The sequence below is a fragment of the Drosophila nasuta genome, chromosome X (genome assembly GCF_023558535.2).
Source record: "Drosophila nasuta strain 15112-1781.00 chromosome X, ASM2355853v1, whole genome shotgun sequence".
NCBI classification, from domain to species: Eukaryota; Metazoa; Arthropoda; class Insecta; order Diptera; family Drosophilidae; genus Drosophila; species Drosophila nasuta.
Window position 1 is genome coordinate 12,909,796 of NC_083459.1, and position 21,071 is coordinate 12,930,866.

General features: G+C 34.1%; 2 protein-coding genes across 10 annotated transcripts in view; one reads left to right on the forward strand and one right to left on the reverse strand.

Moving 5' to 3' along the window:
- The window catches only part of LOC132797214 (pneumococcal serine-rich repeat protein), a 202,724-nt gene that overhangs the window by 54,711 nt on the left and 126,942 nt on the right, over positions 1 to 21,071 (forward strand). The gene's annotated exons all lie outside the window — the stretch shown is intronic.
- On the reverse strand, positions 266 to 2,762 carry LOC132796845 (uncharacterized). The gene is made up of 2 exons (XM_060808166.1): positions 2,338 to 2,762; positions 266 to 1,093 (listed from the first exon to the last, which is right to left on the reverse strand). The coding sequence occupies exons 1-2, from the start codon at positions 2,406 to 2,408 to the stop codon at positions 469 to 471; spliced, it is 696 nt and encodes a 231-aa protein (XP_060664149.1). The 5' UTR covers positions 2,409 to 2,762; the 3' UTR covers positions 266 to 468.

Genomic DNA, 21,071 nt, shown 5'->3' on the forward strand with positions numbered 1-21,071 from the left:
ATAAAGAAAAGTATTATGACAGATATGATTAGCTGTTGTTAGTGAACAAATACTAGATAGTAATCAATTTTTTTGTTATCTTATCTTCGAACATATTTGGCTAGTTCATATTATCCACTTTATAGGCATTGATTTCTTTATAGTTTGCAGTCGGAACATAAATACATTTCTATATGTGCTTTGATAATCTTATTCAGTTTAAAATATATTTATGATAAAGAAAATAAATGATTGCCTTAAATGTGTAATAAAAAGTTGCTTGAGATTAAGAAATAAACGCAGTTTTTATGTTTTTACGTACAAAGTATATAATAAATCAAGACGCTGAATGAAAAAGTTACTACAACAATGTACTTTGATTGAGCAAGTGATTGATTGATTGATTGATTGATACGATTTGTGTGAATCCTACATAATTTTGTGCTTTGCAAATTTGGAATATAAACGTCACAAATAGGAAACTCTAAACTATATCTTTCTAGCTATCTCTAAGTTGACTTCTATAACTTTTTTGTTATTTTTCTTGTGCTTCTTGGCGAGTGTTTCAGTCAAAGCTTGTTGCTTCGACAGTCGCTTCTTCTGCTTCCTCTTGCCCTGCTTTCGCATGCACTTCGATTTTGGCAGCGTAATCTTGTCCAGCTTACTCGACTTGCTTTTGTTGTCGTCGCTTCGTTTTTCCTCGTTTTCATTCGGCTTCAGACTTGGCGTCGACAAGATGACGGAGAGCGAACATCCTGCTGACTGCGATTTCTCCTGCTGCGCTCGCTGAGCTCGTTGCTCCGGCGGCGTCAGAGTTCGCAGCTTCCTCGCTCCACTGTTGTGGTTGTTGTTGTTGTTGTGCCGAGCGAGGGGCGCATCGAGGCAGCAGGGTGACGTCTCCGCCAGATTGTCGTAGCGCGGCTTCTGAGCACGTCGCAGCGTCTGCAACCGCGTGGGTTTCGTTGGCGGTGCATACGATTCCATCGAGTACATCGGAGCTCCGCCTTTGCCAGCTGGCACGCTGCTCAGCTTCCAGCGGCCGGCTCGCTCCATTTGGATGGCCCGATAGAGCAGATGCTGCGGCACTGGGATGGGGCAGAGCTGCGTGCTTCTCCTGCAAAAGAGGCACGGCGGAATTGGAACGGTTTAATTTGGTATAGTGGTGGAATTGGAATAGTGAAATGGGAACACTAAAGCATTGAAACATTGGAATTGTTCAATTGAAACAGTGGAAGTGGAATAATGGAAATGGAATTGGTATATGGGAATGGTGGAATTGAAATAATGAAATGGGAACACTTGCATTCGAGCATTAAAATTGTTTAATTTAAACAGCGGAAGTGGAATGGAAATGGAATTGGTAAATGGCAATTGTGGAATTGGAATGGTGGAATTGGTATAGCAAAATGGGAACAAAATGGAAGTCGAATAAAAAGTGTGAATGGTGGAATTGGAATAATGAAATGGGAACACTTTCATTCGAGCATTAAAATTGTTAAATTTAAACAGTGGAAGTGGAATAATGGAAATGGAATTGGAATTTGTAAATGGGAATTGTGGAATTGGAATAGTGGAATTGGAATAGCGAAATGAGAACACTATAGCATTCCAGCATTGGAATTGTTCATTTAAAACAGTGGAAGTGGAGTAGAATAATGGAAATGGAATGGATACATGGGAATAGTGGAATTGAAATAGCAAAATGGGAACACCTAGAATTACTAAATTGAAATACATAGTAGAATTGGAATAGTAGCATTGGAAGATTGGAACTGCTCAATTGAAACAGTGGAAGTGAAATAGAATAATGGAAATGGAATGATTAAATAAAATAGTGGAAAAGAAGGAGTAAAATGCTATCTTTACAATCAGATCGTTAGAATTGTTAGTTTGAAACAGTGGAATTGGAATAGTACTATTGCAGCAATGGAATTAAAATGGTTTAAATGGAATAGTGGAATTGGAATAGTTGCTTTGTAACTATCGAAGTGGAAATGGCAAAATTGGAACAATACTATTAAAGATAGTGGTAACGAAATAATAGAGTAATAACATTGAAATAATTGTATTGGAACAATGAAATAGAAACAGCATGAGCGGAACATTAAGATTGGAACATTAGTATCAATGGAATAGAAACTGTGGAGAACAGTGGAGCAATGAAATTAAAAAAAAGAATGGAAATGGAAAACTTGGAACATTTTAAATTCGATTTTGAATGGTTAAATTAGAGAAGTGAAATGATAAGAGTTTAATTGGAATAATGTAATTAAAGTACATAGTTGTATTGGAACACTGAAATTGTAATATTCAAAGTGGAGTAATGGAATAATTCAGAAAAGTAATTCGCAACCTTACCGAGTTGTATAGTTCTCTCTGATCGTTGCTGAGCTCTTTCCAGGCGATCGGCGCTCTCTCCATGGCCTCATCGATGCTACAGTTGTGCATGATGCAGAACTCCCTCACATAGTTGTAGAATTGTATGGGCGTGGCATTCTTGGGCCTAAAATGTCCCATCGCCGTGATAAGAGCAAAGCGTTTCTCCTGCGCCGTTTTTGCTGGCTTCGATTGCTTCGGAGTCCGACTTTCGCCCTTCGTTGTTGTTGTCTGTTGTTGTTTGCGTATCTCTGGCATTTTCTATATATTTATATTCTATCTATCTCTTAATCTAATAACTATATGTGTATTTTTTGTGTATTGTGTACGTTTATTACTTTCACGAATTTTACAATAATTTAATGCCTAGTCTAGTAAAACTTGTGTGCTTCGATCGAGCAACTAAAATCTCAATACAATATGTTTATTCTAACCCATCAAATCAATTGCAGTGTGAACTTAGATCTCAAAACTTTTTCCTTTTTATTATATTTGTATGCGATTTGTTTGAAATACTAAATGAATAAAAAGGAATACTTAAACTTTGGGAAAATCAAGTTTTAAAATATTAATACAGAGTAAGAAAAAAAAGAAGAATGCAAATATAAAAAGGAATACTCAAATTTGCTAGAAATTGAGATTAAAAATAATAAAATTATAAAAAATAATAAACAAATATTACTCAAGATTAAAACTAATAAATAGTAAAAAGGGTAGATATAAAAATATAAGCAATAAATAAGTAATAAATACGGATATAAAAATGAATTTGCTAAAAATAGAGATTAAAAATAATAAAAAACAAATATTACTTAAGATTAAAAATAGGAAATATTAAAAAAATAGGTATAAAAATATAAAAAATTTGATTTATATAAGTGAATTGAAATCATAAATAACAAAAATTATGGGTTATAAGAAAGTTCTATTATATTAATAAATAGCAGAAGAAGAATTTTAGAATTTTAATAGATTGTTGGCATTAGTTTTGTGAAAAAGAAAACATTGATAAGATAAGTTGTGCATACTTGTAATAATGTGCTTACATAAAGAACTTCGCTATCGATGAGGAATCGAAAAAGTTTGCAATTTGATAGAAGTGCAAGCGATTTCATAGTTAAATGAATTGTTAAACAAATCAATTATGTGCAAGTACTTGAGATAAAGCATTTGCTTAGAAGGGTAATCAAAGAGACGGAGATAGAGATAGTGAAAGAGAGAGAGAGAGAGAGAGGAAGAGATAGAGCAATGTTGCTTATTAAATAGCCTCGACATCGACATCGACATTGAGTGTTATCTTCATCTGAACAGTTGCTTTGCATTTAGCTATCACTTTGTGGGGAGCATTATCGATGCGATCCACACGACGACGACAGAGACAGGGACAGAAAGAGAGAGGGGGAGAGCACAGCTGCGACACGTCTATGTATGTGAATGCCCATTTCCTGTCTCCCCTGGTCAGCTCAATCTCAATCTAGTAGCCGATGAAGCTAAAAGCTAAAAGCTGAAGCTAAAGCGGACTCAACTGCACACACTTGAGAGCTCGCTGTTAACCTTGAACAGTCGAGCAAACGATGTTCCCCTCTCTTCTTCTCTTCTCTCTCTCTCTCTCTCTTTCGCATATGCGATATATATAAGAATAGAACACAAAACTTCTAACAAGTTTTGCGCGTGCGCAACGCAAATGCAGCCGAGCAAAGGTACAAAAACAAAAACCATATAAAAAAATACATACATACTATATACAACAACAACAACAAAAAAAGAAGAAAATAATGAAGAAAAGCAAAGCTGGCGAATGGACAACAAATGAAATATTAAGAGAAACGAGACAGCAACAACAACAATGAGCAGAATAATCATAAAAAAAAAAAGCAAAACCACAACAGGGTGGCTTAATGTATGGATGACGAGATTGATGGCGAGCGGAGCATTGAAAAGAGTAGTCCAAAAGTAGTCGAAGTAGTAGTAGAAAGAGTAGCCAAAGATAGAGGAAGTTGCTGTGGAAAAGGGAAGGGACGAAGTCAGCAGCCAAAGCCAAAGCCAAAGCTAAAGCTGAATTTAATTCGCGCGCGCAATATGCACACAATGCGCACACACACACACACACACACAATCTGACACACATACACACACACTCTAACACACACACTAACTCTAACTCTCTGAGTTCCGTCATCAAAGCGAAACGAAATCAAAACCAAGAAATTAACAAAAAAATAAAAAATAAAACCAAATAAGTTTCAATGTCAAAGTCAAGCAGCATAAAGGAAGGCAGGCTTAATGAGTAGTTTGGTCACCCTAATGACCAGCCAAGGGGCGTGGTAAAGAGAGAGGGGGAATAACATGAACAGGTGCAGATTAAATTCATTAACTGTCCACAAAGGAATTAGTTAAGCCAATGCAACCAAACAGCCGTTAAAAAAAGTTGTCTTATTAGACAAAGTATTATGCAAATATACTACTTTACTGTAATATACTATAATGTACTAAATATACTATAGATAGACAGCGTAAGTTAAGGGCTAAATGCTATCGATTATCAATTGCATTGATCGTTTAAGGCCAATTAAAAACGTGGCTAGTTTGCTACTTTGATGAAAGCTTCTTGATTATTTGAAAGCAAAGTTTTAGATATGCAATACATGTTATAGTATTATAGTATATAATATTATACATTCTAGTATTGTATTATATATTATAATTATGTATTATGTAATTATAATTACTATCATTAATCATTGTAATTAATGAATGTTTGAAGAACAATCTTGACAATCTTGAAAGGCTTTAATCAGCTGCAAAAGCTGTTGCAGCTTTCAGCTTTCAATTTGCATTGTTCTTGTCAAAATGGTTGCTCTATTTTACAAATATTTTAGGGTGGAAACTACAACTCAAGGCAGCGCATTGAATTATCCCCTAAATGTTAACGAGAAGCCATGTTTTCTTCTTTTTCTTTGTCTTGAATAATTTCAAACTACTTTTTATTACAATACGCTTAAAATTAAGCTTAGCTTATCCACTTGAACTTTATTAGCAATAATGAATTCAATAAAATAATCAATTATTCTTATCAATATTTGCATTTGACATGATTCTCAATGCAATTTAATTGATTCTAATCAGCATGTAGTTAAATATTTTCTTGAGAGCTAGTGTAAATCAATTAATCATTAAAAAAGAGCTTTTCTAAAAGCTTTGATTATTGCTCACAATTATTCTGGATGTTCTTGAATATGAATATTCAATCTTATGAATTTTGACTGCAAATACCTTTGATTGTAATCAGCGGAATGAAAGTAAAACAGTCAGAAATAGCGGGTGATAATTTAATGAGCTTTTAATGCGCTTTTAAGAAGCTCTGAAAGTTGCTTTGAATTTTATGCATTTTTCAATTATATTAATTCTGATCAGTGAACTACAAATTTGAAATGAAAATCAAAGTTAGTAGTGAAGTAAAATAATAAAACAGATGACATTCTTCTTAATTCGTTATGTGTTCTATTTTTTTGGTATATTCTTTTTAAATATGTATTTGCTAAATTCCTAAAAACTGATAATTCATTTAACTTTTTTTTACTTATTCTTTAAACTTTAAACAGATGGGAAATAAAAGAAGAGAAAAAAATCTTAATAATTATTTGTGTGATTTTTATATTTTTGTGGAATTCAGATTAAGTTTGTTTCATTGAAATATGAGTTTGAAATAAAACGAATATTTTACAAATTTGTGAATTTTGTATTCAATCGAAATACAAAATGTGATATTTTGTTTTATTAAATAAATATGCAAATCGGATTTTCAGTAATCATACTTTTACAAATATTGTTACTGTACAATTCTGCACTGTTTTTTTTTTTAACTTTTCCCTGTTGATTTGATTTTCAGTAATAATACTTTTACAAATATTGTTAGTTTACAATTTTACATTTTTTTTTTTAACTTTGCGTGTTTAATTTTCCAATTTTTTTCAACGTTTTTTTGTTCGATTTCGTCTGTCGCACTGTTTGTTATTTTATTAGCTTTGCTGTGGTGCATAAATCGTTGTTGTTGTCACTGCTGCTGCTGATGTTGTTGTTGTTGTTGTTGTTGTAATACTTATGGCAGTCACGTGAAGCAACTAAAATGGCAGCCGCAGCCCCGTTGCTTTGCTTCCCCGTACTGTTTTTTTTTTTTGGTTTGCTTTGCCTAGTAGTTTTACCTTTACACCTTTTTAGCCTATCGCTCTGTCTGTCTCTCTGCCTAGGCTCGCAATATAACTGTATACGTCTCTCTCGCTTGCACACACACTGTTTGTGGTGCGTGTGTGTGTGTGTGTGTCGGTCGCAACCCTTACCACTCTCTCTCTTAGTTAATGCGTTCGAAGAGGTTCGCTCGCACTCGCTCTAACGCATCGTCAATCGGCGCACTCACACTCTCTTTCTCTCACTCTTACGGCTGTCCAGTTGTTGTTGTTGTTGCCTGCTGGTTTGACTTGAAATTGAGCTACCCTACACACGCACACACACACACACAGACATACAGGCGCACGCACATGCATAGCGCACGCCTCTTTTTCGTTGATTTTTTCTAGGCTCTGCTTTTGCCGTTGCTTCCTGCTTGCTTGCTTGCGTGTTCTTCTTTCTCTACTCTCCCCCTTTCGCCTTTAGATCAACCTCGAAATATATTTCGACTATTTCGACACACACACACACACACACGTACTTTGAGTTGTATTTGTTGTTGGGGTTGGACATTTGCTAGGGCGGTTTGCCAATTGTAGGCGTGCTGTTGTTGTTGCTGTCGTTGTTGTTGTTAGTTGCGTTGCCGCAATAATGCAACGGCCATTGAAGTTGTATGTGTGTGTGTGTGCATAAGTATATACATAAGCATTTATATAGCGTAGTTTACAGGGCGAATCGCTGAAGCGTTGAATGCGACAGCTTCGTTTTATGTTTCGGCTAGCGTGCAGTCGACTGAGTGTGTGTGTGAGTGTGTGTGTGTGTGTGCATTACCCACACTTATTGCCACACACATGCCGCATGCCGCATGCCACATGCCACATGACACACCATTGCATTCACCTGCCGCCGTCGTTTTCACATTTTACACTATTTGCATTTGCGCAAAAAAGTGCAAAAGTTGACACACACACACACACACTCACACATTGACTTGTGTGTGTGTGTGTGTTCGTTTAATGGCCGCCATTTTGCTGGCCCTTTGGCAGGCATTGCACTTAATGAAATTCTTTTTTACACATTATTTTCATTTTCATTTAACACGTTTCTCACTCTCTCTCTTTCTCTTTCGCTCTTTGCAGGTGAGTTGTCAACGCGTCGCTGCTGACTTTATTTATTAATGGATTTCTCATATCGGCCACAACCATGCCATCCAATTTAATCCCCTCCCTCTCTCTTCAATGGCATCGTCATCACTTGTAAGTGCATTAAAAACGGGGGGGACATCATAAATAAATATAATCAAATAAAAAAATATAAATATATTTTCTCGATTTTAATGAAAATGGCATTTCAATGCAATCGATAATTATTATTCCTTTTCCATTCAATATTCACATTATCTCCTTAATAAACGTCATCAAATGCAAAAGCTGAAATATAAAATTTAAATTCACAATTTATGCGAAATTTTCACATTTCTATATAATACAAAAACTTTGCCAATTCTTATAAACATTTTTACATTTATAAATTTATTAAATTAATATGAATATAAATGAATTAAACTCTTTCTTCAATTAAAAATTTCTATATGCAATACAACATTTTCAAATTTTATTAAAATCTTTTAAAAATAATGTAAATTTTTGAAATGGGAATTTATAAATAATTCAAAACTCTTAAATGTATTTTAGAATTTTGTAAAATTTATATATAAAAACTCTTTAAGTATGAATTAATAAATTTGTAAATAATACAAAAGTTGTTTAGAAGGTTCTTTTTCTTTAGAGTCTGCGAAAATTTTATTTGAAACTTGCATTAATTCAAATTTTGAAATTTTCCCTCGCAAATTTTGTTGTTTTAAATATTTCTAACGTAATGCAAATATTTGAAAAAAGAGTGCAAACAATTTTCTTGATAAACTAGCAAACAATCCTAAACAATTCCAATTATTAAATGCAATTCCTATAGGTATTACTATTATAATAGAATTTTTTATTTCATGTTTAGAAAACTAAGTGCTTTAAAACTATTTCGGCAAATAAAAAACAATTTGTTGTGAATGAATTCAAAACTTACTTCGAAGATGATAAGAACAAGCTCAAGTGATTTTCAGAAGAAGTTTCAAAGCATTCGCCTATAAATTATAGTTCAAATTGTATTAAAATCTAATTCGGAACATAATACAAAGTTATCATAATGAAATAATTTAGGAAGCATGTAGAAAAAGGATGGAAAAGTAAAATGATAATAATTTAAATGTATGATTACTAAAGTAGTGGGAAAAACCTCAAAGTTTATATAATATATATAATTGAAATGATTCTAAAGAATGAATTTAGGAATTTCGAAGAGAGTTAGTAAAAAAGTAATTCAATAATAGATTTTTGGAATAATTTCTCAAACATTATATATTATATATGTATATTAGAAATGGTTTTAAAAGAATATCAGCAAACAAAAAGCACGAATTTTGGAAGTAAGCAGAAAAGTAGTTAGATGATGGGATAATAGCAATATTTGAAAAGTTGGATTACAAAAGTAAAGAAAAAATCAATTAATTGTTAAATTTTCTCAAAATAATATATATTCTATATATTTGAAATGGTATAAATATTATATCAGCAAATTAAAAGCATTTGCCGTAAAGAATAAATTTAGGAAGTAAGTAAAGGAAATAAGCAAGGAAATTTTGGAATTACGATTAAAGATTACGATTAAAGATTATGGGATTATAATCCAATTTGGGAGACTGTTAAAGACGCTCTAAAGAGTTTAATGATAATGCAGAAGATCAAAGCAAAAGGACTGAACTGAGAAACGGAGAATGGGGAATGCGGAATGGAACTAAAACTGGGAATGGAATGAAATGTGGAACAGAGAACTGGGAACTGGGAATGGGAACTGCGCCCAGTCACGACAGTTTTTTTTGGGTTTCGGCAATGTTGTGTTGTTGTTTTATGTTTTGTTGTGTTGTGTTGCATGCGTTGCAGGTTTCTGGGGCATTTGCTGAGCTGCGACAGCTGCGTGCGTCGACTTGTAATTAGATTGTTGACCTCACCCTGGGGGCATTTGGCATCTTAAGAGTGCTGTGCTGTGTGGCACATTCGAATGTGTTGCATGCCACAGCAACAGAACAGCAAAAAATAAAGTTGCCATCTCATGCTTGCCTCATGTTGCGTATACGCGCGCACGTTGTGTGTCTCAAAAATCAACAAACAGAAAAAGCGAATAAAATGTATGCAAGTTTGTGCTTTGACAAGTTGCCACAGCAAGTTGCAGGCGGCAAAGTAAACACAGTGGCAAACAAAGTGGCAACTAAATAAGACGCTGACTTTTGCATTAATATTGACAGCATTTCGTTGGCATTTATATTTATTTTCTTTTGCTTTTGCCCTTTGCGACGATTTTGTTTATTATTTCGCTGCTGCTGCAACAGCAACAGCAACAATGATGATGCCACAGGATGAGCTTGAGAACGATGCTTAAAGCGTGGCAAGTGTTGCGTCGCCTTTGCCATTCTGCGGCATGACGGAATTGCAACCCACAACAACCGCAACAACATGTTGCACTCTCTCTCTCTCTCTCTCTCTCTCTCTGTCTCTCCTTGCAACGTGCCACCCAGCGGCAGTTGTTGCGCAGGCGCGCACCTACACTTTTGCCCTGAATGCTACTTGGCTGCCTCCTACTGACTTTGCCAACTGCGAGTTGCGACTTCGTCTTCGACTTCGACTCCATCTGCAGCTCTGCATCTTGCATCTTGCATCTCTGCAACTTTCAACGCGACTCCGTCGTCGACTCTTGGCTGAGATTAACATCACTATGTCATAAAGTTTGCCAAGTCAGCTCTGATCCCATAAAGTTTTGTGCGTCGCATTGCGTTGCGTTGCATTGCACTGAACTTGCCACTGCCACAGAGTCCATGCCACAAACGCAACACGCTTGCTGCAATGGGCGATCAATTGAAGCTTAAGTTCGATTCAAGTGTTTTAACAAATTAGAAGATATATAGGTGCAAAATAATATAAAAAAATATATCAAATAAATTAATTAAAATAATGAAATTTTCATATATTAAAATAATCGAGAAATAAAATAAATATATCATAAAATGTATAACAAGAAAATTTGTAATAAAAAATACAAATAAAAACATAAACTGTTAAAACATAATACAAGATCATAGACGCAAAATATAAAAGAAATATGTATCAATTAAATGAAGTAAAAGCATAAAAGTTTTAAATATTGAAATAATATGTATAGTAACAAAATTAGTAATAAAAGATTAATCAAAAGAATATATATAATATAAATAAAGCAGGGAAACAAAATGTTAAAATAAAAAACAAACAATTACAAAATAAAAATGATATAATCGCGAAATAAAATAAAATAAAGATAATACAACTAATTCTATTAAAACAAAAAATAAATATCATAAAATAAACTTAATAAGGTGCCTTTATAAATATATTATTTCGGTTTGGCTAATACTATATTATATTATATTAGTAGGTAAAATGTTATATGTTATGATGACTAAATGAAGTCTTTTAAAGCTCTTATTTTCTAAAAATATTACTACACTACTTGCAATAATACGAGCTTTCAAAGCTCATTAAAGCTGAGTAAAGTCAATGCAACTTTTTAATCAATTATGTAAAGACAAAAAAATAATTGTTTTAATTATCAGAAGTATTTTATATATATAATATATATGATACACTACTTTCAATACTAAGAGTTTTCAAAGCTCATTAAAGCTGAGTAAAGTCAATGCAACTTTTTAATCCATCATAGAAAACAAAATGATATAGTTAAAATTGTTTTACTTATCAAATGTATTTTATTTATAATACTACTTTCAATACTAAAAACTTGCAAGCTCATTAAAGCTGAGTAAAACAAAATGATACAGGTTAAATTCCTTTAAAAGTGAAAAGTATTTTATTTATAATATATAGGGTAATTTACAGTCAATACTAAGAGCTTTCACAGCTCATGAAAGCTGAGTAAAATCAGTGCAACTTTTTAAGCACTTATAGAATTGCTTATTATTGTTTTAATTATCAAATGTATTTTATATATAATACTACTTTCAATTCTTAAAAATTGCAAGCTCATTAAAGCTGAGTAAAACAAAATGATACAGGTTATATTCTTTAAAAATCCAAAGGATTTTATATAGGGTAATTTGCTGTTAATACTAAGAGCTTTCAAAGCTCATTAAAGCTGAGTAAAATCAATGCAACTTTTTAATCAATTACGTAAAAACAAAAAAACAATAGTTTAATTGTTTTAATTATCAGAAGTATTTTATATATAATATATAAACTAAGAGCTTTCAAAGCTCATTAAAGCTGAGTGAAATCATTTCGATTTGTAATAAGTTACTTTTGAACGTGAAACTCTTAGTTATGAAGAATAAAGTGTGTAGCTGACTTCGACTTGTGCTCGCTGTACTTTAAGAGTTGTTGTTGTTGCTGCTGCTGTTGCAGTTGTTGGAGTTGCCGCTATCGTTGCACTTTAGGCTGCTGCACGCAGAGCACGCATTTTCAGCGTGAAATGCAATTTCTGCAGCAGTGGAATTTCAATTGTGTTGGTGTGTGCCAAGCACCGCAGACTGACTCTAAACAGCAAAGATCCCAGAGACTGTAGTCTCTAGACTCCCAACTGACTCCTCCAACAGCAGTTGCAACAACAACAGCAACAACAACAACAACATCTAAGCTCGTGTGTGTATTGTAATTTGGGTTTTGTGGCAGCTGGAAAAACTCCCGCTACAGAGTCGAAGTCGCAGTCGAAGTCAGAGTCAGATTTAGAGTTGGTGTTGGAGTTGGAGTTGCAGTCAGTCAGTTCGTCAGTTTATCAGTCAGTCATTCAGTCAGTCAGTCACTCAGTCAACGCACGACGCTCACGCAAATCACGCAACTCGAATTGTCTTCTTTTGCCACTTCTCTTCACTCTTCTCTCTTCTCATCATCATCATCTTCTTCTTCTTCTCTTGCCAATTTCATTTACCGCCGCATTCCTTTGGCTAGCTGCTGTTGTTCTCAGTTCTTCTCCTTGCAGCCGCGTCTTCAACTTCATCTTCAACTGCAACATCAACTGCAACTTCAACTGTGCGGCTTCTACTTTTCTCTTTTAATGTTAGTTGAACTTGCGAGGCCACTGCAAATTGCACTCGCCACAATTTGAAGACGTCAAAATCTATTCTTGTTCGCCGTTCCTTTGGGCTGGCTTATTTTATATTATGAGCATGTTGATGGCTCTCCAGATATTGCGCATTGATAAGCCAGCTCTTAATCATAAACAATTTGCTTACAAGCTTATCGAAATTATGAAAACTATTTGATTTTATTCATGAGACTTCAAGTTCAATATTTAGAGCTTTTAAAGCTCATTAAAGCTGCTTTAAATTATGTTAATCAAATTATAATTTTCTGTTCAAAGTATTTCAAGCAACAAAAATACTTGAAATTTGCAAAAAGTATTTTACCTATAGTTGATTCTAATATTAAGAGCTTCTAAAGCTCATTAAAGCTGGTTTAAATTATGTTAATCAAATGATGATTTTCTGTTCAAAGTATTTCAAGCAGCAAAAATACTTGAAATTTACAAAAAGTATTTTACCTATAGTTGATTCTAATATTAAGAGCTTTTAAAGCACATTAAAGCTGCTTTAAATTATTGCAACTTATTTAATCAGTTATGTTAATCAAATGATGATTTTCTGTTGAAAGTATTTCAAGCAGCAAAAATACTTGAAATTTGCAAAAAGTATTTTACCTCTAGTTGATTCTAATATTAAGAGCTTTTAAAGCACATTAAAGCTGCTTTAAATTATTGCAACTTATTTAATCAGTTATGTTAATCAAATGATGATTTTCTGTTGAAAGTATTTCAAACAGCAAAAATACTTGAAATTTACAAAAGTATTTTACCTATAGTTGATTCCAATATTAAGAGCTTTTAAAGCACATTAAAGCTGCTTACAATTATTTTGACATTGAAGAAATTACGCATTTAAAACACATCAAACTTATAAGCTAACTTATTTTATTTGAAAAAGTAGTTTTGTTTAAATGAGTTTACATTAAAATTTGGTCAAGTCAAGTCAAGAAACATTACTGAATTTATAAACCATCAAAAACAGTATTTAATGATAAATATAATTCAATTGTTTATTGAGACCTTAATTTGAATATTGAAAGCTTGCAAAGCTCATTAAAGCTGCTGAGAATCAATGCATATTATTAATTAGTTATACAGGAGAAAATTGTATATTTAAAATTGTTATAATTATCAAAAGTATTTTATAAATACTATATATGATAAGCTACTTTCAATACTAAGAGCTTGCAAAGCTCATTAACGTTGGGTAAAACGATGTCGATTTATCAATCACTTGTGTTTAACAAATTTACAACTAAATTGCTTTATTAGTAAAATGTATTTTGCCATATTTTATTTTATTGTTTAGTGAAACTGCACTTTGTGTATTAAGAGCTTTCAAAGCACATTTAAGTTGTGTGACTTATTAATCATAATAATGCTGTTCATTAGTAACTTAAACAGGTATAATATTTCAAATTGATCAGCAAATAGTTTTTAAAGTCGATGTAAAGTTTATAGAACTGTTTGTAATTCTTGGGTTTATGTTTAAGAAGCTTAATCCATGATAATATGCAAATGAATGACCTTAGTTTCCCTAATTTGTAATTTATGATAAACATTTTCCCTCAAGAAATGGAATTTAATTTGTGTGTGTTTTCACTTTACGCACTGCAATTAAAATAATTGCATAATTATGGGGAGCTGAGCTGCACACGACGATGATGATTATTTCATTATTATTTGAGACGTTTTATTGGCGTGGCCACATGCAAAATGCATTTCGATGCGCAGCAATAATTAGCGCAGGATAAAAACAAAAAAAAAAACACGGCAAGAGAAATTTGCATAAATGACGTGTGCGTTTTGTTGTGTGTGTGTGTGTGTGTGTGTGGCAGCAAACATATGCAGCTGGAACGTGCCACAAAAGAGCGCAGCACGCGCTGTAGAAGCTCCTCGCTTTTTGGCTCTTTAACTTTTTTTGATTCGCGCCAACTCGCTGTGGCCAGTTGCCAAATTAACATGTTGTTGCCAGGGTCGGAGTCGGACTCGGAGTCGGCTTTTTCGGCTTATCTTTATCGACATTTGTTTTCGCTCTCGTGTCCGCTTTAAACTTGGCCCAAAAAAAAACACAACACAACACAACACAAAAAGGGAAGACACACAAAAAAAGTGCCAACTGCTGTTTGTCTGTCTGTGGTTTCTCCTTCTTTTTGTTTTTTTTGTTGATGTTCTTTCTTTTTCCCTTTTTTGCTGGTGGTCCTGCCACTCGCCCTTTTGTTCTCCGACAACTCCTTTTTGACCACAATCAATGCTCAGTTACTCAGTTGCTCCTCGTTGCTCCAGCTGCCCCATTGTTGTTGCTGCTGCTTGCTGCTTGCTGCAACTTGTCTCGTCTCGTCTCGATGTGTTGTGTGTGGTCAGTTTTGTGCCTCGGCCAAACTTGATTACTTAATTCTATTGATGACGTTTTGACTGATTGCCTTATGAGCTTTCACTTTTTTGTCTGCCCAATGCCAGTTAATAACTGAGCCTCCTGCTTTCATGTTTGCTGCTGCTCGTTTTTTCTTTTTTTTTCTCTTGCTGCTGCTGTCGTTCATTGTTATGAATTATTCATGCAACAAGTCAGAAGGCGCAAGCGGCGTTTTTGTTGCCACTCTGCTGCTGCTGCACTGGGACTTCATCACAGCCACAAACTCAAGCTCAACCTCAACTTCAATTTCAATTTCATCTGGCATTAAACGTTTTAATTTATCTCTCCCCAAACACCTTGCTTCCTTCCACGTCTTTCTGTCTGTGCGTTGAACAACACTGTGCAACAAATCAATTAATGAGCGAATCGATTATGATGAAAATTCTAATGAAAGTTGTTAAAGTTAAAAAGTTATTAAATTGGCAAAAATATATACAAAATAATGTATATTACATAAAATAACAGCACTTGAAATACTTCTAATGAAAATAGTAATGAACAATGTAATGTAGCAAAATAATGCAGATCATCATAAATAAAGTAATGCTAAATACTTATTTGACTTTGAAATGTTCATAAATTAAAATTAATATTAGTAAATGTGTTCATGAAAATATTATGCATGAATAGGAAAGTCACATTTAACTTAAATTAAAAACTCACAAATTTCGAAATTAATAATGAGCGTGTAATGATAATTCTAATAAAATATTGAAGCATATCACAGAAACAACAATGAAATTCATAAATTCAGCCTTTAAACTAATGAAAAAATGTGAATGCTGGGTATAAATCATATTTAATGCAAATTCTAATGACATTAAAGTGTTGCATTTTGTAGCAGTTTTGTCTGCTATACTTTGGAATTATAAAAAAGAACAAACAAACATATTTCTAACCTCTAGTTGGTTGACTAAATGCGAATGTTGGTGTTGCATTTAACGCAAACCATATTTAATGCAAACTCTAATGACATAAAAGTTTTGCAATTTATAGGAAATTTTGTTTTGTTATATATTATTGTATAATATTTGAGAAATTCAGCCTCTAAATTGATGACAAATTATGAATGCTAGATATAAATCATATTCAATGAAAACTCTAATGACATTAGAATTATGCCTTTTGTTTAGAAGATTTGTTTGTTATACATTTTTGCATTATAAAATAGAAAATAATTGACAAATTCAGCCTCTAAAGTGATGTCAAAGTATGAATGATAGATATGAATCATTTTTAATGCAAATTCTAATGACATTAGAGTTTTGCATTTAATGGCAAAATTGCTTGTTATATTTATGCATAATAAAAAAGGTTGGATAGCAAACTGAAAATTAAACATTAATAATTAATATTTCGTATAAGTTTAATGCAAATTCTAATGACATTGGAGTATTGCATTTAATAGCAGAATTGTTTGTTATACAAAATCAAATATATATAAATTGACCCAATAAATAGATAAAGAATTTTATGTAGTCACTTCCATTGCTTGGTTTGACAGTGTGCTGGCGTTTAATGCGAACCGCTAGATGACTTTATTAAGAGCTCCAAAGTGCCCGAATGGCGACACACACAGCAAAAGTGCGAATGCAACTGAGACTGAGACTGCAGCGAGTGAATTTTGTTGTCCAATCAAAATGTGGACCGCACAACATGATTTAGTGGCGAATTCCTTCACACCTGCCATGTGTCTGTCATGTCAATAATGCCGGCTCCAATACTTGCAATACTCCAACACTCCAACACTCCAGGCCAAAGCCAAAGCAAGCTGCGAGCCAACAACAACAACAACAACGACAACAAAACTTGGCCAACTCAACTGATAATGATGTGACAAAACAGCAGTTGGCTGTTTCAGTTTCGATCGCCTTTATTTTCATTCAGCTTGTTGGCGTTTGTCTTTTTTTTTCGCTGTTGTTGTTGCGCCTGCGGAACAGCAATCGAAGAGAGAGAGAGAGAGCGAGAGAGTGAAAGAGACGTAAAGAAAGAAAGAAAGAAGGAAAGAGAGAGAGGCCAAGTTGAAGCTGACTTTGCGGCACGTCGTCGCTGTCATTAACGTGATTTTGTCGTCGTTGTTGTTGTGGTTGTTGTTGTTGCTGTTGTGGTTGCTGTTGTGATTGTTGCTGTTGCTGTTGTGGTTGCTGTTGCCGTTGCTGTGATTGTTGTTGGCACATTATGCGTTATTACGCGTGCGCGCCGCCGCTTTTCCCACTCGACAACGACAACAGTTGCTGCTGCTGCTTGGTTGCTGCCGTGGTTGCTGCTGGGAGACTTGGGGAGTGGCAATCGCAGCGACTCGGGGAATTGTCTGCGATATCTTTTGGCGTTACACCAACGTTAAGCTAAAGTGACACTTTGACAGCGATGCGTGATAAACGACAAAAGCAAAAACCCATTGCCAATGTTGCTGTTGTTGCTGTTGCTGCTGTCGGCTGTCAATGCATTGACCAGCTGAAGATATTCGCTGTACATGGCCAACACTCACAGCAAAACGCTGCATTCTTCTCTCTGCTTCTTCCTTAGCTGCTTCCTCTGCTAACGGTTGCCGCAATTTGTAATTCTTTTGGCCAAAATGCCTGCCGACCCCAACTGATATGCTAATTTAGTAGAGCCAACACCAACCAGCAACCAACAACTAGCAACCAGCAACCAGCTGCTCCTCTATTTAGTTGCAACTATTTTAGATATTTCCCCCCAAATAGTATCTGAGAAATGCCAAATGGAGTTAATGCGATTGTCCAGTATGTCTTAAATAAACGGAGCATTTAAACGCAGGAAGCGAAAATTACTTTTTACAAAATTTGAATAAAAAACTTGAGTTTGAATTTGGAAACTCGAATTCGAGAAATAAGATTCAATTCTACAAAATTTTAATTAAAAAATATATTTTTATGAAATTTGCTGAAATTCAAGTATTTATTTTATTAACCTGACTATAAAATTAGTAATATCATTTTATAAAGCAGACAATAAAATCATAAAATAACAAATATCTTACATAAAAAAATCTTATCTTTCTAAACTCTTAGAGTGCTCAAATATGAAATACTCGTTACCTATTTTCAGTGAAATTAATACAGTCCGGTATTATTCTTAAAATATACCAAATTAATATACCACAAAATACTAATGTTTATAGAAGGTTATAATTGGTATATCGATATGCTGATAAAGTACGGTATTATTATTATTGAAATATACCAAGTTAATATAATGCAAAATACTGAAATATACCAAATGTTACAGTTTGTATATATGAAGTTATAGTAAAATCTGAAAATATGGATATTTGGTATAATAAAACACTGAAATATACGAAATTCTACAGTTGGTATATATTTATATATACTGAAATGTTGTGGCTGTATTTTAAAATATACCAAGCTAATATACTAACATACGAAAATATACCATAGACTCTAAAATATACCAAATTGTATTTGGAACATGCAAAAACTGAATGTTTACTAAAATATACTAAATACTATATTTGGTATATCGATATACTATGTATTACATTCAAAATACACCATTAACTGCAAAATATACCAGATTATTTTTGGAATATGCAGAAACCGAATGTTTATCGAATTCGATGAGCTGCTTTAATCAGATTTATTTTAATTAGCAGGCAACTAAAATCGCACTAAGCTAAGTTCGCTTTGCACTTTCTCTTTTGTGCGTGTGCTTCGTAAACGTTTTGTTGATTGGCAGCAGAGAACTCAGCGCAGAATCGTTTAAGAAAAAAAAAAACAAGCGATCGATCGATTTGCCTGATCAATTGCATCAACAGCTGTGCTCCACTTTGCTTAAGTTTTTGCCAATCACGACATTTTGATCTTGAGACTGAGGGGGAAATTGGCTTTTCTTCGACTGATTGATGAATGTTTTAGTATGTGTACTTGTGTGTGTGTGTGTGTGTGTGTGAGTTTTCGGAAATTGTAAGCTCATAGCTACAAGGTGTAGCCGAAATTGCAGCTGGGGAAAAAAGTAAATCAAAAGTTGGCGAGCCAATTGACAACTCTCTGCCAACAACAACAACGCTTTCCGCTCACGATAAGCAACAACAATGAAATGTGTGTGTGCGTGTGTGCGTGTGTGTGTGAGTGCGAGTGTGTGTGGGCGCAATTTTCCATTGAATTATAATTTTTCTTTTTCCTCTTTTATTATGATTTGCCAAAGTTGCTGTTGTTGTTGTTGCTGTTCGTTGTTGTAGTTGCAATTGCAATTGCAATTGTTGTTGTTGCCGTTTGGCTTGTCATAATTTTCATTACATGTTTCACTCTCCATCTCTCTCGCTCTCTCTCTCTCTCTCTCTCTCTTGTTGCTGGCATGTTGTTGCGGCCTGAACCTACGACTTGATAAAGATCTCTCACTCTGCTCTCGCTGTCGCGCAACAACAACAGCAACAGCAACATGCGCAACATTGCAACAATCTGATAAGAATGTTGCTGTGTCTTGTGGCAGACAACAGACAACAGGCCACAGACAACACAAAGCGCGACTCTTGCAACCAGCAACAACAACAACAACGAGAACTGCAAAAAGTTGTAGACAAATTTTGAGCAGGCAAAAGTCGAAGTTGAAGTTGAAGTGCGTTTTGCCTGTCAAAACAAAACAAAACGAAACGAAAACAACAATTTCAATTGTGTGTGTGTGTGTGTGTGTGTGTTGCCCACCCACGCTGCCGCCGCATGTTGCATGCCCCATGCGCGTATTGACGAATTGTGGCAGTCGACGCAGTGGCGCAAATCGGGAACGCCAATGACATTATAATATGTCAATTTTTATGCCGCTTGGCAGGCGCGTGTTACCAAATGTCAAAGCAAAAACGAAAAAAAAGAAGTAAAACACGAGGAAAAGAAAACAGCAAATGCCACAACAAACCGAGAGAGTTGAAGGCAACAACTCTATTGTGCGCCCACGCTGATGCCCGGCTCATGTTGCCCCCAAAATGCAACAAAGCACACAACATGCAACATTTAACATATTTTTATGCGATTTTAGCAACATTTTGTCATGTTTGTGTGACAGAGGGAAGCCACAGCGTGGGGGTGCACAGCAATGCGCCAGCAACAAGCAGACGGACGGACAGACAGACGGACAGACAGACGGACAGTTTGTAGGCAAAAATATCTGAGAGTTGTGCTTGAGAATAGCGCCTCAAAACGTAGAAGGACATTAAGTTGACTGATCAGAACTGATTCTCTAGTTTAATTACAAATTCTTAACAACTTTTAAGAACAACTGTTTAAAGCAGAAGAGCGAGAAAATTGTTATAGTAAAATTCTTAAAATAAGATCAAACTTCTTACCAACCAACCGAGATTCAAATTCTTAACATCTTTTAAACTTCAAGTAGATCAACAGAGAAAAAAAAAGGAGAGAGAGAATTATCTTAGTAAAAGAAAGAATTTATCATGAACACAAAAGATCAATTCATGAAATTAGATCAAAATTCAACATTCATTTTAGATAAAGCATTCTTGAAATTCCAAAAATATATTCTCAATTAAGCAGTTCAAATATAGAAGTGTTAACACAGAACGTAATATCTCAAATCAAAATATAATTCAGCTTTAGATTGTTAATCTAGTTTCTTAAACATAAAATTTCTCAATGTGATGATAAAGATAACTTAAAAAGAATTACAAAGATTATCTAAAAAGGAAAGAAAAGTATAAAATCATATAACTCCGTATTGCTTAGGTAACTTTGGTGAAAAGACTTAAGAATAAAATATAACTCCAAATGGACTCTTCGAATTGTATATTCAGTTATAGGCTTAACAATTTAATAAAGAGCAATTCTCTTTAATCTAAAAAGATCACTACTTGTATTACCACAAAATTTGATCACTTTAAGAGAAGAGTTGAATACAACATATAATATGGTATTAAAGTATAACTGCAATTCAACTCGCAACTATTCAAAGTAATAAGCAGCAAAAGCAAAAACCA